The sequence below is a fragment of the Xiphophorus maculatus genome, chromosome 18 (assembly GCF_002775205.1).
Source record: "Xiphophorus maculatus strain JP 163 A chromosome 18, X_maculatus-5.0-male, whole genome shotgun sequence".
Classification (NCBI taxonomy): Eukaryota; Metazoa; Chordata; class Actinopteri; order Cyprinodontiformes; family Poeciliidae; genus Xiphophorus; species Xiphophorus maculatus.
The window spans coordinates 22,328,745-22,343,256 of record NC_036460.1 but is presented as its reverse complement, the minus strand read 5'-3'; the positions used below and the strand labels follow the sequence as shown (position 1 = coordinate 22,343,256).

Here is a 14,512-nt window from a genome sequence, read left to right as displayed (position 1 = left end):
TTATCTACATCTCTCCCATCTCAAGCACTCTTTCCGCTCCAGTGGCTGCTTGCAGCCCCCAACCCTCCTCCCATCACCACACATATACACGCACACACATTCACATGGAAACCTACACACGCGCACACACCCCCACGATACATTTCGTTCAGTCACGGGACAGGGGAATGTACAGTGCGTAAAATCGAAATAGACCCTGTAATCCAATTACATACAACAAAAAACAGCCCAGGAGTCCCCCACCGCGCAGGTGCACCCCAGCAAAGGGCACCGCCAAGGCCAGCGACTACAAACATCTAACACTCAAGAAACAAACGTTAGTTCATATGAATAAACTTCTAGAATGGTATATCAATCATATTTAAGCATCCAGATTCAAAGTCGCTTGTCAAGGCAGCAGATTGAACTAAGATTCTCTTGATTTTCTTTCTTTATATATACATATATATATCCTCACTAATTCTTACATGAATTCTTAAATGTTTTCGGGGTTTTTTTTAAAGAAAGGGGAGAAAACGACTAATTATCTTGCATCTGCAGTGTTCAGAGCAAGGCCAATCAGTACAATGTAGTGGCACAGAAAATGGTGGATGAATAATTAGAGCAAGGATGATAACAACTGAGTCACTCCGACATTTTAGCAGAGGAAACCCAACTATAACTGGATCTTTCTCGCATTTTAAAACACCTAAGTGGAAAGCATCACCTGAAAATCTCCTTTATCTCATCAAAATCTACTGACCCTCTTTGCTCTGCTTTCGCAGGAATTAAACAACTAAGCAAAAATCCTCAGAAACATCCATTTTTGGCACCTATAACAAAAAAAAAACGAGATAAACGGGGAAAGATGCTTTTACTCCTAACACTCCATTCTTTGCCTTCTGTACTTCCAACACACACATTTGCGCGCGCACACACACAGAGACTCAAACTCGCTCTCTAACATCTTGCTTGGACAGAAAAGATCTGCAAAAGCTTTAAACTTCTCTATCCACTCGGACTTTTCAGAGGAAACAGCCCCAGAGCCCCACCATCGGCGCTCTTCATGAGCACAGATTGCTATCAGCCTCTCCTCCTATTCAACAGCCTCCATATTCACGGCACATTCTCATATTCATCATGCAAAATCGCTAATGCCACTGCTTTTTTTTTCTTTTTTTGTGGTTGCAATAAGGATGCAGTTTATGCTCAACTTTATATACTTATGTTTTTTTTATGCTTCACACAAATAAAAGTGATTGCTGATTTTTGTGTTCCTAGTGTTCTCTTTGTAATTTATTTGCGCCTAATCAGATTAATCACCATGGGGGCATGCAGACGTTAATCCAAGCAGCAATTTATGATAAATTGATGGCTGATATAAGAATAAACACCTTCAAAACGAAGAGAAAAAGTTTCTTATCTTCTTCAAGCAGTGATTTGGAGTTTGGTGCGTGTTCTTTAGAACATGTTTAATTCCAAATCCATCAACTAGTCAACTTCAGCATCTTTTTAGAGAGGAGGCAACATGCAGACAAGGCAAACACTCAAATCTCCAGCTTACCTTCTTGCAAAGAAAACAGCAGGAGTAAAGTTACAAGCCACATGCCATTAATAGCAGTTATATTTCACAGGAATGTTGTGCAGTCCCCCCCAAAAAAAGAAAAACGCACGGCGCCGCGTTCGCCCAGTCGAGGCTCCGTGCACAGGACTGGATCTTTTCTCTGATGCTCCCCGGCGGTCTTCTCCAGCCCTGGTCCCAACACTCTCCAGCGCCGAAAAAGCGAAGAGCCGTGGAAAGAACCGCCTCTGCTCCCCGTTCTCCCCTCCCCTTACCGGGACAGGCTGCTGCTCGCTCCACCCCCGCTATCCAAATGATGCCCCGTGTATTGGAGAGATACAATGATAACGCACTGTTTAAAAGTGCGGGTGGGAAAAAAAAAACTCGCTGGAGACAGCACTTTTACGAGCAATAACCTGGGGAGTTCACACTCTAAACTGAGGAAAATCCGAGTTCAAACTAAATATAAACTCTCTTGCATGAAAGTTTAAAGAGGTTTGGGCTGATTTTCTCAATCGTAAAACAATCTTGAAACTGAGTGCGATATTAAAACTAAAAAAGGACCATGAAATGTTAAAGTTCTAGGTGAGCTGGATGAGAGGAAGCGCAAAGATGCAGTCCGCTTCCTTCAAATGGAAAGACAGAACGCGCTCTGCGCTGCGTCCACAGACAGCGTGTCCTTTACGCAGATGATAATTCTGATAATAATGTTAAGAAAATAGTTATTGAGGCCCAAATTAAGGAAAAAATTGAGAATAGAACCAATAACTTTACTGACATGGGCTATAATTTAATAGACAATCTTGGAGGGTCGCTCCAAGATTGTATGAGTTACTGGTGACGGAATACAGCTATTTGATTCAGGTGTGTTGGAGCAGAGATGCGTCTAAAAGTTGCATGATGGTAGCAGGACTGAACTTGGACATCCCTGACATGCAGCTTTAAATAGCAGGTGTGAAAAGAGACACATCCAAGTATTTTGCAAGTTCTGGGTCATGGAGCAAATTTGAATGTATAGCCAGCATGTTTCCTGGTCACAACGTAAACACTCTTTTACATTTGCAAGTAAGAAATGTTTATGGACCGGTAACCTGGTCAGTGTGTAGCCCATCTTTTAACTGTTGATGGCTGGGATATGCTTCACCACCTTGTGATCCACAACAGGACATTATCTGGCTCTTTGTACTGACCTCCAAGGAATACCTCACTTATTGTCATAGCAAATGTACAGCTCATCTGATATATAACAGTCTTTGCTTGACATAAACTCCCAAACAGCTCTCTGCCTGGCTTAGAACACAACCCACTTGGAGGTAAAACCAAACCAGCAAACTTATTTTCTTAAAACTCCCCAGCATCTGTCCTGATGGTACCAACCAAGCATTTGGGTTGAAGAAATGACCCAGCAGGTTTTAGAGTGTAAGGCGATGTTTTGAGAGGCATAATCAAACAGCATTTCTTGTCGTTTAGTGGAGCTGAGGCAAGCTGTGGAGCCCTTTCACTCCCACTGAGGAGCCGTTGTAGTGTGCCAGGGAAGGAAGCAGATTCTGCCTCCACTCTTTATTATGTAACAGGTGGAAACCCACAAACCCACGCGATCTGTCTCTCTTTTTCTCTCTGACACACACGGAGCCAAAAAACGGGAATACACAAACACCATGCAGTAAAAGTGATATACACAGAGGCAGAGTGAGTACTTGTGTGGATGTAAATCTTTTGGAGCATCAAGCGCACTAAGCATGGTGTGGTTTGGCATTCTGACGGCATGACAATATTCATAAACAAAACTCCATGGTTTTTGTGATGCTTATGTACAAATTTTAAACCAAAATCTATACCTAATCTAATTGCTTTTATTTATTTGGATTGTAATACATTGACCAAAGTAAAAAAAATATCTAAAAATGAAAATCTTGTCAAATTCGCAAACAATTTTTAGGAAAATTATACCCCAATCATTCTATTTTGTACTTCTTTTTTTTTTTGCAACGTTGCTGAAAAGTATTTTAAATTTAAAAACTGATCAGTTGTTTTCATTATAAATCTATCAATGTGCCTGGTCAGAGCCAAGCAAACAAATGCTGCATCACAAAATAGACAACCCTAGTCCGTTACTTCCAGTAAGTGTTGCAAGAAATATTCATTTCCGTCAATAATATTTTAGAATACGTCAGTATTTAATAATGCTGTCATGGCCGAATATTTTTAACACAGAAAATAACAACGGCAACAAAAAATAATAAACTGTTATGAAGTTTAACTAGGCAGAAAGAAACTGAGACACTCAGGTCAAAGTACACAGGTGATTAAGAACACAAAAATAAAACACCAGATGGAACAACATCACCAAAATAGCCAAACTAAGCTCAAAGTCCAACAGATTGTGGCCAAAACCATTTGAGGGTTTGCAATCATCACCAGTTAGAATTTGTTAAGTCAATAAATCACAGGCGCTAGGTAGCCTGTCTGTCTCAACCTTTTCATCCGACTGTTCTTTGCAAACATCATCACTTCTTTCCTGCATTCTGCTACCTCACTGTTCTTCTGCAGGCCCCAGAAACAAACAGGCCATCGGACAGGACTCAACACACTAAAGCTCTTTGCACAGAAGCATCAGCCATCTGCCTTGTATGATAACACACGAGGTCTGTCTCCTAAAAGCAATGTGGCAAGATGGTTAGGGGGATGACGCGAGTTGGTGTGACAGCACCAAGCAGGTTATGCTATACGTCAGCCAGTGATCGTCATGGGGACTGACAGTTTGAGCTCGGCCGGCCAGGCAGCCGGGCCAGAGAAAAAGCAAGTAGCTCCCGGAGAGCTCCAGAGACTGAAAACAGCAGTCCAGGACAGGCCCACCACACCCATTTCCTACTATCCCTTTCCATATCGCTATGCACCACTGTTCTTCAACTGATAAGGGAGGAGGACATAAAGGATATGCAATAGGAAAAGTGGAAGGAAGAGAGTTTGTTGACTGAAAAACAGAAGGTCTTAATGTGTAGACAATCAGAGACACCCCTCAGGCGCTGTCAAACATGCCAGGATCATATTTGCATTGATGTGTCCAGTATTAATGCGTTTCTCAAAGCCCAGTGAAACGTCTGCAAGGTTAAAATTAGGAGGAAAGTGTGCATGGCTTTGCTGCTTAGCTCTGCGCAAGGTCACAGAGATCAAAACGAGAACGAAGAGAAGTGCCGGTATGGGAATGATGGAGGACAGTTTTGATTGGTGGAGCAAACTGAATCAGTTGATTGGTCAAATGGCATAGGTTGTGAATCCTTAAACAAATGGGATGATTTCAGGCAGAACACACACTCTAGAAACGCATAAAAGAGACCACAGATTGTTGTAGACTTTAGAGTTTCTCAGCGGGGCCAGCCTTTCCGTCTCCGCTTGCTGCATTAGGCTAAAACAAATCACACACACACACGACCGTATACAGCAGCACGTTAACAGGAAGCTACCAGCCAATCCTGTGTTTGCCTTCAACTAAGCATGCGTGATAGTTTTAGCAGAAAGTGTCTCAGCACATCTGAGAATGTGTATGTATGACGGTGAAGCACGGGACGAACATCTCCGGCTGTTCTCGTCGGGGATTCATTTGCTCAAACGTGGTTGTGTTTGCACAGGCATGACAGTACATGCACATAAGACATCGAGGGGTGTTAATTTATTCAAATGAGCTGAAGAGGATAGTTATGGACTGGGGTGAGGGGCAGTGGAGGTGTATTTTCTGTTGAAGGCGGGGCAAAGAGAGAGGGAAGCGGGAGGGTTTCAACCAGAATTCATGTCTTCATATTTTCTATTGCTGTTTTTCCCCCCCGATTTGCAAATGAGACCATCTGCATGCTCCAAGAGACGTGCAAGGTAAAAAGACAAACATATGTGAAATACGGAGAGCAAAATGAATATGAGGAGTGAAGAGATTCAGACGCAGACGTAGCACCTTCCGACACAAACATCATGCCAAGATGACAGCTGTACTTCCAAGATGGCTGCTGCTGGAGGCGTCCTCTTTGGGACAACCTGGAGATCTGCTGCTCTTACTCCAAATTCGGTGACGCCTCAATGTAGTTTTTGGCTTCAGGTTTCATTTTCAATAATATAAAGTGAAATATGCAATGCTTAGTAAAAACAAATAATAATAATTTAAAAAATGGTCAAATCATAGCAATTTGAATATGTTAAACACCTTAGATGCATGCCATATGCGCAGATATTGATCAGAGATATCTGGTGACACCCAGTGGCCATAGTTGAAGATGTTATCAATAATATGATTACAGCACATACCGACTTAGTTCTCTTTTGGCCATTAATGAAAAAGTTTTATGTGACTGAAAGTAGATTTCTTGAACATTAGATCAGTGTCAGATTTTTGACATGTAATGTTATTTTTTAAAAATATTTCCTTAGTTAAAGATATTTGTTTCTCAAACTGTCCAAAAAAAAAAAACATAAACAGACTTTGTTTAGGAATTTTGTTTTTATCTATATTTATAGTTTAGATTTTTTTAAGCTCAGTCTGCATGGAATACGAGTGACCCTGTGATCACAATATACATGGAGAGATGATTTTATGAATGTTTTTGAGTCAAAGATAAAAACATGTCTCCAAATATTAAGACAAAAAGAATTTTGTTGGCAAAACTGATGAAGTAGTGCAGAAAAATAAAATCTCATAATAAATCGATCTTTAATTGTAGCTGTAAATTCTCACACTAAAAGGTTTTGAGAACTGTATTCTTTAATTTGCCAATTTAAGAAAAAAAAAAATCTTTAACAAAATTACCAGTGTCAAAATTATCAATATTGCTTTTAAGACTTTTACCAATAGCACAGCTTTGTTTGTTCCTACAACATTTCACAGAGTTGGAGTTTCTTTGCACAAGCTCTGTGGATCATTCAGACTTGTGGGTCCCCTCTCCAATTCACCCCAGAGATTTTAGAGGATTTTAATCTTGGTTTTGATATAGCCATAGTGGAAGGTTGATTTTGTGTCTGTTTAACCCATATGTGTCGAATTTTTCAAATGTTTTGCATCATCTGCTGAAATATCCAGCAATGACCCAGTTTTACTTTACTGGTAAAGACTAACATTTTTTTTTTTCTGGCATCAATTCTAAACAACCAGTTGGTATATAGTAAGTAATTGTTGTCATGGAGATGTGTTTTTTTTCAAAATGCCACTCTTTGCGTCAGTTTTCTAGCAGCTTATTTGGAGAATTATATATTTTACCTCCATTACCAACTTGCTCACTGTGAGTGGCGGTAAGATAAGCAAGGGTCCGCATTCAACAGAGTGACTAATAACGTCGGGCCCCTGTGTCACGTGATAGTTACTGTACAATGGAAACGCATGAAGAACTAGTGCATAACGTTGAAATACAAAAACGTCAAACTCCATTTCAGTACCAAGAAATGTAGTCGAAACCGTTTAACAGCAGTATTTTTCAGAGATAAAGAAGTAATTACAGTGCAACAGTATTTTCATCAAATTAACCAGGACAAAACCACCAAGCAGCACTTATTTAGAAGAAATATATATCACAGTTGCTTGTCTCTGTAAAATTAAACAGTTTTAACCAAACTTGGTTAAAAGATTAGTACCAAGTTTCACTGGAAGTGACAAACCGTATCTCACTGTATTCACTTGTCCGTTTCTAGAGACGTTGATGATACAAGTGAAGATTAATTTATTGAGGCTTTTTACACAACTATGCCAGAGATACCAGCAACTGTGAAGCATGCTGCAAATCGACTTTGGAGCCAAGACAGACTAAAAATCTGCAAGGGTGCAAGCTTAGCTGTGTTCAGTGTGATCAAAACTCTTATTCTCCTGCTGAGCCACATTTGATTGTTGGTGGGCAGGCACAACCTTTCAAACTAACCAATAAGACTATTCTGTCTCTTGACTGGTAATTTTGAAACGAGGCAAAGAAGCTTGGAGAGCAGTTAACAAATCAGAAGACTTAGTTGTTCAGTAAAACAAAAAAGACTTGTGCAGGGTTAGGAAAACAGAGTAGATTGTCTGAACATAGGCCTCATACATGCCAAAATCTGTCTGACAGAATGAAAGATGAAAAAGGGTTTAGCTTAACTGCAACCTCAAAAGGATGAAGTGGGGATAAAATCACTGAAAGAAGAACTGTCTCAAACAGCCTCTCTCATTCTGGTAGTATCATTTGTTTAATAAATCTTTAAACGTTACCCATCAGCTCATTCTTAATTTATTTCTTAGTTACTAAAAGGTGAAAATGGCTCCGTTTGTTGAAGTTATTCGTCCTTGTTTCCTTTAAATTAATGCAACAAATGTGATCACACACACATCGTTGAACGAGACCAACAGTATACGAAACTGAGCAGCCATTCAAAGAAACTGCAGTAATTGGACCATTTAAAGAGTCGTACAAATAAGGGTCAAACAAACAGAATGAAACCACTGTGGACAGTCATCTCTTTGACTTTCTGGTCCGTTGCATAATATTAAGTCAACAACAAATGGTTACATAGGAAAGGAAAACGGACCCAAGACAGAAGGAGACGAGAAAAAGCATGAGCTGATGAAACGTGATCCTTTGAAACATTTTATGAAAATAGAACTAAACACACTTGTGTGCTCTTAGCTCACACCTTACCAACTATAACCAAGCAAACTCTGAAAGAATATAGAAACACGAGGTCAAAGAAAAAAAGAAACTAAAGAACAACATCTTGCTATTCTATTGCAATGCCACAAATTATTCTTTGGTAAATTACTTGCCATTTAAAAGTGACCAAAACCACACTAGTACGGACTACCTGCTTGTCCTTATAGTACTGATGCAGGTCATTTGTGAAGTGAAGCACAAATTACCTGCATTTATTTTCAGGGCTGACTTGTGTATTTTTGAGCTCAAATTTTTTACCTTTATAATTGATATGCAATCTATAATCTAAAGTTTTTTTTCCTAATATGGTCAGTGTTACAATATATCACAAAAGAATTAAAATCTCTTAATATTTTACAAATGTTGTCAAATTACAACCACAAATGGGTATGTTTATAATGCAACGTATAAATTGAAAATATGCATTTAATTATGCAACCAAAACAAAGTAGTGCATAATTCCTGAGTGGCGGTGACATGCACACGTTTTTGCCCCCAGACCCATTTGAACTATAAATTTGATGAGTGGGTCATTTGTACGTTGCCCTCTCGACTGCAGTACCCCTAAATAAAATCATGAACAAGCTCGAGTAGTATGAACAGTTTCACAAGGCACCGCTGTTCCTCGTATGTCTTTAAGCGTTTCATAAAGATGCTAAGTAAGGAAGTGTTAAATGCCTCCACCTGTTTGCTTTTTGCAGGAAACCCCTGAGGCTGTTTGTTTTCTGGGCAGGCCTCTGAACAGTAGCCAGTCCCATAAAGACTCGTGGGAACTCTGTCTGATCAGCTCTCACACCTGTCCAGCATAATTTGCAGCAGTATGTGGTTCTGTTGCTCTCTAAACTTCCCCCTACTGAGGCGATGTTATCAGGTGGCTTCTCACGCTTACCTCAACTGAAACCCTGACGGAAAACAGCTGAAATTAGCCCTGGAGATGCTGCTGGTATCAGGGGTGGGGGTGAAAAACTGTCTACTTCACTACAAAGCAGCAACTTTTACAACTTCATTTTTTTTAATGAAGTTCATTTCGGGTGGGAACAAAGAGGAGTGACAGACAGAGATGGATGGAGAACTGGGGGTCCTTGGGACTCACTCGCTTGACAGCGCCTGTCTCTACTTGTAATGACTTATTTATTCTGGGGTTATTAATCTGGTGTGGTTTTTCTGTTGATATGATTTATATGCTTTGTCAGCTATGAAGGCATCATTAAAAATAAAAAAAAATAAAAAAGAGGCCCACGCTATCACGGATCAGCTTCAGTAGACCGATGTAAGTGCTTGATCCAGTTTTTGTTTAGTGACCAACGGCAACAGGAGATCGCTTTTTTTTTTTTTCTTCTTTTTCATTGGGACCACAAAACATGACCCGTCTTCATTTATCTGATGAGCTTCATCTGTTCGGAGAATTAGTTCCTCTGTCGATGTTGTTTCCGCCCTGATGTTTTTAAACAAAACAAAAAAATAAATAATAAATGACATAGCTTGCACAAACAGATCTTTAGATCTCTGACCGTCCTTCAACAACTTTTCACTTGCTTGTTATTTCCCTCAGTGTTTCCTGTGTCTTCAAACAGGAGCTTGGAGTTTTCGGCCTTGGAGAGCTTTTGCAGCCGGTCGTGTTGTTTTTCTCTTGCCCAGTAGCCCCATCTTGTGTTTTCTTTTTCTCACTACCAAGAAGCCAAGCTCCAAATGCATTCTTTTTGATTTTCCTTCATTAAATTCTTTGGAATTAATGCATCTTTCAGTGAGTGAATAATGGGGGGAAAAAAAGATCTTTCTCTATTTTTTTTAATCATTTTAATGTTATTAACACTGTATGTGTTGTTCCTTTGTAGCACTGACTGCTTGTTTACTGTTGTTGCGCTGATGGAAAGGGAACCTCTGACCCCGTCTCAAGTGTTGTCCAGCTTCTAACAAGCTTCCTTGCAGGATTGTCCTGCATAAAGTTTCGACAATCGATCCACCAACTCTGACCGGCTTCTATCTCCCTGCTGAAGAAAAACATTCCCACAGCATAATCCTGCCATCACCTTTTCTCAATAGTATTTTCAGCAGCATTGGCTTATTTACACACATGGCAATTTGCATGTAGACATCAAAGCTGTTTCTAATCTGACCACAGCACCTTGCTCCAAGTGTTTGCTTTATCCCCTACATGGCTCATGGTAAGCTTTAAATGGGACGTCTTTACTGGGTTTTTTCCTTCTGTTACTTTTCCATAAAGGGCCAGATTTGTGAAGTGTACAATAAATATAACTCTTTGCAACAAATTTACTCACCTTAGTTGTGGTTTTCTGCAGCTCCCCCAGAGTTATGGACCTTCTGGCTGTTTTCTCTGAGTGATGTTTTACTTGCCCACTGCACCATGTCTTGGTAGGTTTGCACTATAGCCACGTTGTTTTCATTTCCGGGAGAGGGATTGAAAATTTCTTCTTGAATTGTTCAAAACCGTGTGCATTGTTTAATAACCTGAACCTACTTGAAGATCCTCCACAGATTTACCTCTAACCTGTCTGCTGTGTGCCTTTTTCTTTATGAAAAACCTCCATGGCCTTCATGTAGCAGCTGTGTTTTAGATTAAATGACACAGCTGATCTCCATTAGCTAATTAGGGGATTTTGTTCAGGAGTATGACTGTACTGACACAGCACTGCCATTTTCCCACTCAAACACAGTCAAATAAATGTTCCATTTGCATTTTTGTCTGATTGTAAGTATAAACAAGTATAAATCATGTTCTGTTCAAATATTGCTCTTTAAGGTGTAAAGAACACCAGTGTTAAAATGATCTATGTCCTCAGATGTAGCAACCGTACTGCAAAGCTAAAAATGACACATTCACATAAACACAACAGGTAGTTTTAACTCACAACTAACTACCAGTGCATTTAATGCACCGAAACTGTCTATGGGGAAAAAACAAAACCTGCAGGTTACTTGATTACAGCTCTCGATGGTTATTTTAAAATTGTTAAATGAGGAATTACACTTACACTGAACAAACACAGAAAAGGGGAAAAACCCAAACACAAAGAGCAGGCGAGCAGCTCATGAAAATGGAAGGAAGTTTTCTTTACTGCATTTAGTATTTGTTCTTTTTCTGTGTTTGAAATTCAGGTATCTTCTTCTTGCTCTTGTTCTTGTGGCTCAAGGAATCAGTGATTACAAGTACAGCGCATTTCGGTTACATATACTTTATTAATACAAAATGTTTTCATGTCACACACTTAACAATTGACAGTAGCATATTCTTGCATCCTTTTGTGTTTTTCGGTTGCTTCCACTGCTTGGCTCAGTAATCTTCTTCTGCAACAGGTTTACGCTGAGGATAACAAATGTGTTAGATTTAATGTAATCACCATTAAATGTTAATATCAGCTTTTATGACCAAAACATTTTTAAAATAATTTTTAAAAATCAGTACATCATTAATATTTTAAACCAGTGGCTTTCAACTCACAATCTAAAGGTGGTGGTTTCTATTAGGCCAACCAAACATGAAGACAAATAAAGCAGCTTAAATAAGCATTTCTAAGTAGAAGTAAAAGTCTCTAGTCGGTGTTTCATCCTGGCACAGTCGCACACATTTGCAAACCACTGATTAAAAATGTGATTCCCATTATGACCAGCAGATGTCCCTTTAAAACCACGTGAGATTTGGACTTACCTTGGTTTTGCCACAGTTTCTGACCTTGTTACCTAAGAAGAAAAAGAAAATATATATATATTTTTATTTGTATCAAAATCAAAACATCAGTTTATGGAAGCATTGCAGTAGCCAAGCCCCATAAACAGAATATTAATATTTTCTGGCTGCCTTTTAACTGCTTGTTTTGAAGCCAATGATGTCTTTCCAGCCAAAAACTGACTGGAGGAATCGAGATTCAACACTGGCATGTCACTGTTCTCTTTTTCACTATATCTCTTTAAAGGCCCAATCGTGCAAACCTGAAATGCTCATACATAAGGTTGAGAAAGACTTACCAAGCAACAGAACAAAGGAAAGGAGCACGACCACCCCGGCAAAGACCAGTCCTCCCACACGCAGAGTTTTATAGTCTGAAAATTTGCACAAAAAAACATCACCAAGTCATCACAATTACTCAAAGTCTGTGACTCTAACCCTATATTCTACTTTTCTCTTTTTATGCTCAATAATCCTTCTGTTTTCCTTTAATTGCCCATTTAAAAAACTGCTTTTTTATGCCTTATAATTCATGCTGGCGATATATGCAGCACACTGTTCTGTTGTCAAATGTAGATTTCCAGGAAACAACTACTCACCGTATGTAAAGTCTGCATCCCAGTCAGTTACTGCATCTGAGCGGAGACAAGGAGTGGACACAAGCAGAAAACTTAAAAAAAATTAAGAAGGATGTTTTTAAAGTGAAAATATAACAGGTTTTATTTTACTTTCTAAGTAATCTACCCCTTGTTAAGCATAAATTAACTGTGTAATTGTTTATATTGGAGAACAGATCGCATCAATGACACAGAAAGTCATTAATAAAATACTACCTTCGGTGTCATTAGCTCGCTGCAGGTTTTGGCATATTTGCTTCCACTGTGCACAATACATTTAGCACCAACTCAGTATTAACTTGATAAACAATGAGCAACAGAATATGCAAAATGGAAGATGTTTATTTCCCTGCTATCCCTGACACAATACCACCTTAAATGGTGGGGGCTAGTGCCCGTATCAAAAATCACCTCAGTGACAAGGTACTGCAATGCTAAGGGATGCTTGCTTGTTTATGTTTATGCTCAAGTTTGAAAGAAGCAGAATAAAAATTGGATATCAGCTTGTGTGTAGCAAGGTAGGATTTGTTAGTTTGCAGCTGTTTGTTGTCCTGAGAGTGACTGTGATTGCGTAATTGCACGGTGCCATGCTAAAGTGTTTTTCTACTGACTGTTATCAAGTGGTAATGAATGGCTTCACTCACCTTTTGCGGAAGACATGGTGTTTTGTCTGTGTGAGTTCTCTTGACTCAGCTGTACGAACAGAAAGCAAAAAGGGAACAAAACTTTAATAACAAATACATACCGCATCCGGTGGGCCATCAAAATCCAAATTATTAAATCATTTATTACAGTTCTTTGTCACATTGCTGAGTATTCTCAGCAGGTTTGATGTCTGAATGCTTTTTCTAGGGGTATAGGTGAAAGTATTTTTGTTTAAGATGGCCTTTATTTTCATTTTATTGTACACCTAACAGCTGTTGAAGTTCATTAATTTCAGCTTCTTTATTTTAGATGAACGCTCAATGAAAGGCACAGAAACTCTATACGGTGTGTGTTCTGACAAATTGCCTCATTAGGTTTCCTGCTGCAGCCACAATGTGACTTCTTTGATCTTTGCTGGGAATTTAAAGAGGCTAATGGTATTATTGATCTTTTACTCTCCATTCCTTCTTCCATTACCCTTGAACTACACACACACACACACACCCGCACGCACACACACAGAGAAAACCTTTTCATTCGAGCTACATCTTTTGACCTATAATCATTAACTCACAGATTAACAGACTAACATTTTCCTTGGCTGTCTCTCCTTTCAGCTGAAACCTCACTGAATTATGGACTTCACTGCTATATGTATTATGTGACCTGGCCTTTTCCATTCACCAGTGAGCTTGAGGACATTCACCAAGGGGAAAGATGTTACTCATTAATGCATTATGGCTCCAATATTCATTAACCTTGAACCTTGAACAGTCAGAAAGTAATAGACGGAGTATGAAAAACTTAGCTGTGCTTTCCACAGTGTTGATACAAAGTGACTTTAACAAAGACGTACAGCAAAAACAATCTCTAAAAAAAAGTGAAATTGATAAGAACATCCAAATGAAGTAATCTAAATACTTCATTTGTTACTTTCTTTACATATCTACCTATTTAATGTGTATCACTGTTTTGGAGAAAATACTTTTTACAATACATACAAATTGTATCTGTTTCACACAAAATATGATGTCAACTTTGCTACGAAGAAACTCGACCCTTTCTTACACAGTTGTGATATACACTACACCTGTGAGCACCATAAGTACGAATCTGAAATAATTTTCAATGACAAACATGGTTTATTTATGAAATATTCTCACAAAACAAGGAATAACCTACCTGAGGTGCTGAAGGTTCTGTATTACCTCTGTCCAGGTGTGTGTGGGCTTGTGTGGGTGGTCCCATCTGCAAGCCATCTTCCTAACTTACAGATCCACCCCCTTGCGCACACACACATACTTACGCACATACAAGTTTTCCATTCCTTCCACCATACTTCAGTGCAACCGCTCGGTTACAAATTTACAGTCTC

The 14,512-nt window shown here is 39.2% G+C and overlaps 2 protein-coding genes across 3 annotated transcripts in view; both read right to left on the bottom strand.

Annotated features, from left to right (window-relative positions):
* Nucleotides 1–1,767, bottom strand: part of LOC102220268 (Down syndrome cell adhesion molecule-like protein 1 homolog) — a 110,117-nt gene extending 108,350 nt beyond the window's left edge. For both annotated transcript variants that reach the window (XM_023351424.1, XM_023351425.1), the window contains exon 1: nt 1,544–1,767. In XM_023351424.1, coding sequence (XP_023207192.1) covers nt 1,544–1,586 — 43 coding nt within the window. In that variant the 5' untranslated portion in view covers nt 1,587–1,767. The remainder of the gene's footprint in view (nt 1–1,543) is intronic.
* Nucleotides 1,768–11,368: 9,601 nt separating this feature from the next.
* On the bottom strand, nt 11,369–14,468 carry LOC111612058 (sodium/potassium-transporting ATPase subunit gamma-like). Its single transcript, XM_023351938.1, has 6 exons — nt 14,320–14,468; nt 13,137–13,185; nt 12,475–12,510; nt 12,175–12,249; nt 11,858–11,889; nt 11,369–11,512 (listed from the first exon to the last, which is right to left on the bottom strand). Exons 1-6 carry the CDS (start codon nt 14,383–14,385, stop codon nt 11,483–11,485), a joined length of 288 nt encoding a protein of 95 aa, XP_023207706.1. The 5' UTR covers nt 14,386–14,468; the 3' UTR covers nt 11,369–11,482.
* Nucleotides 14,469–14,512: the final 44 nt, after the last annotated feature.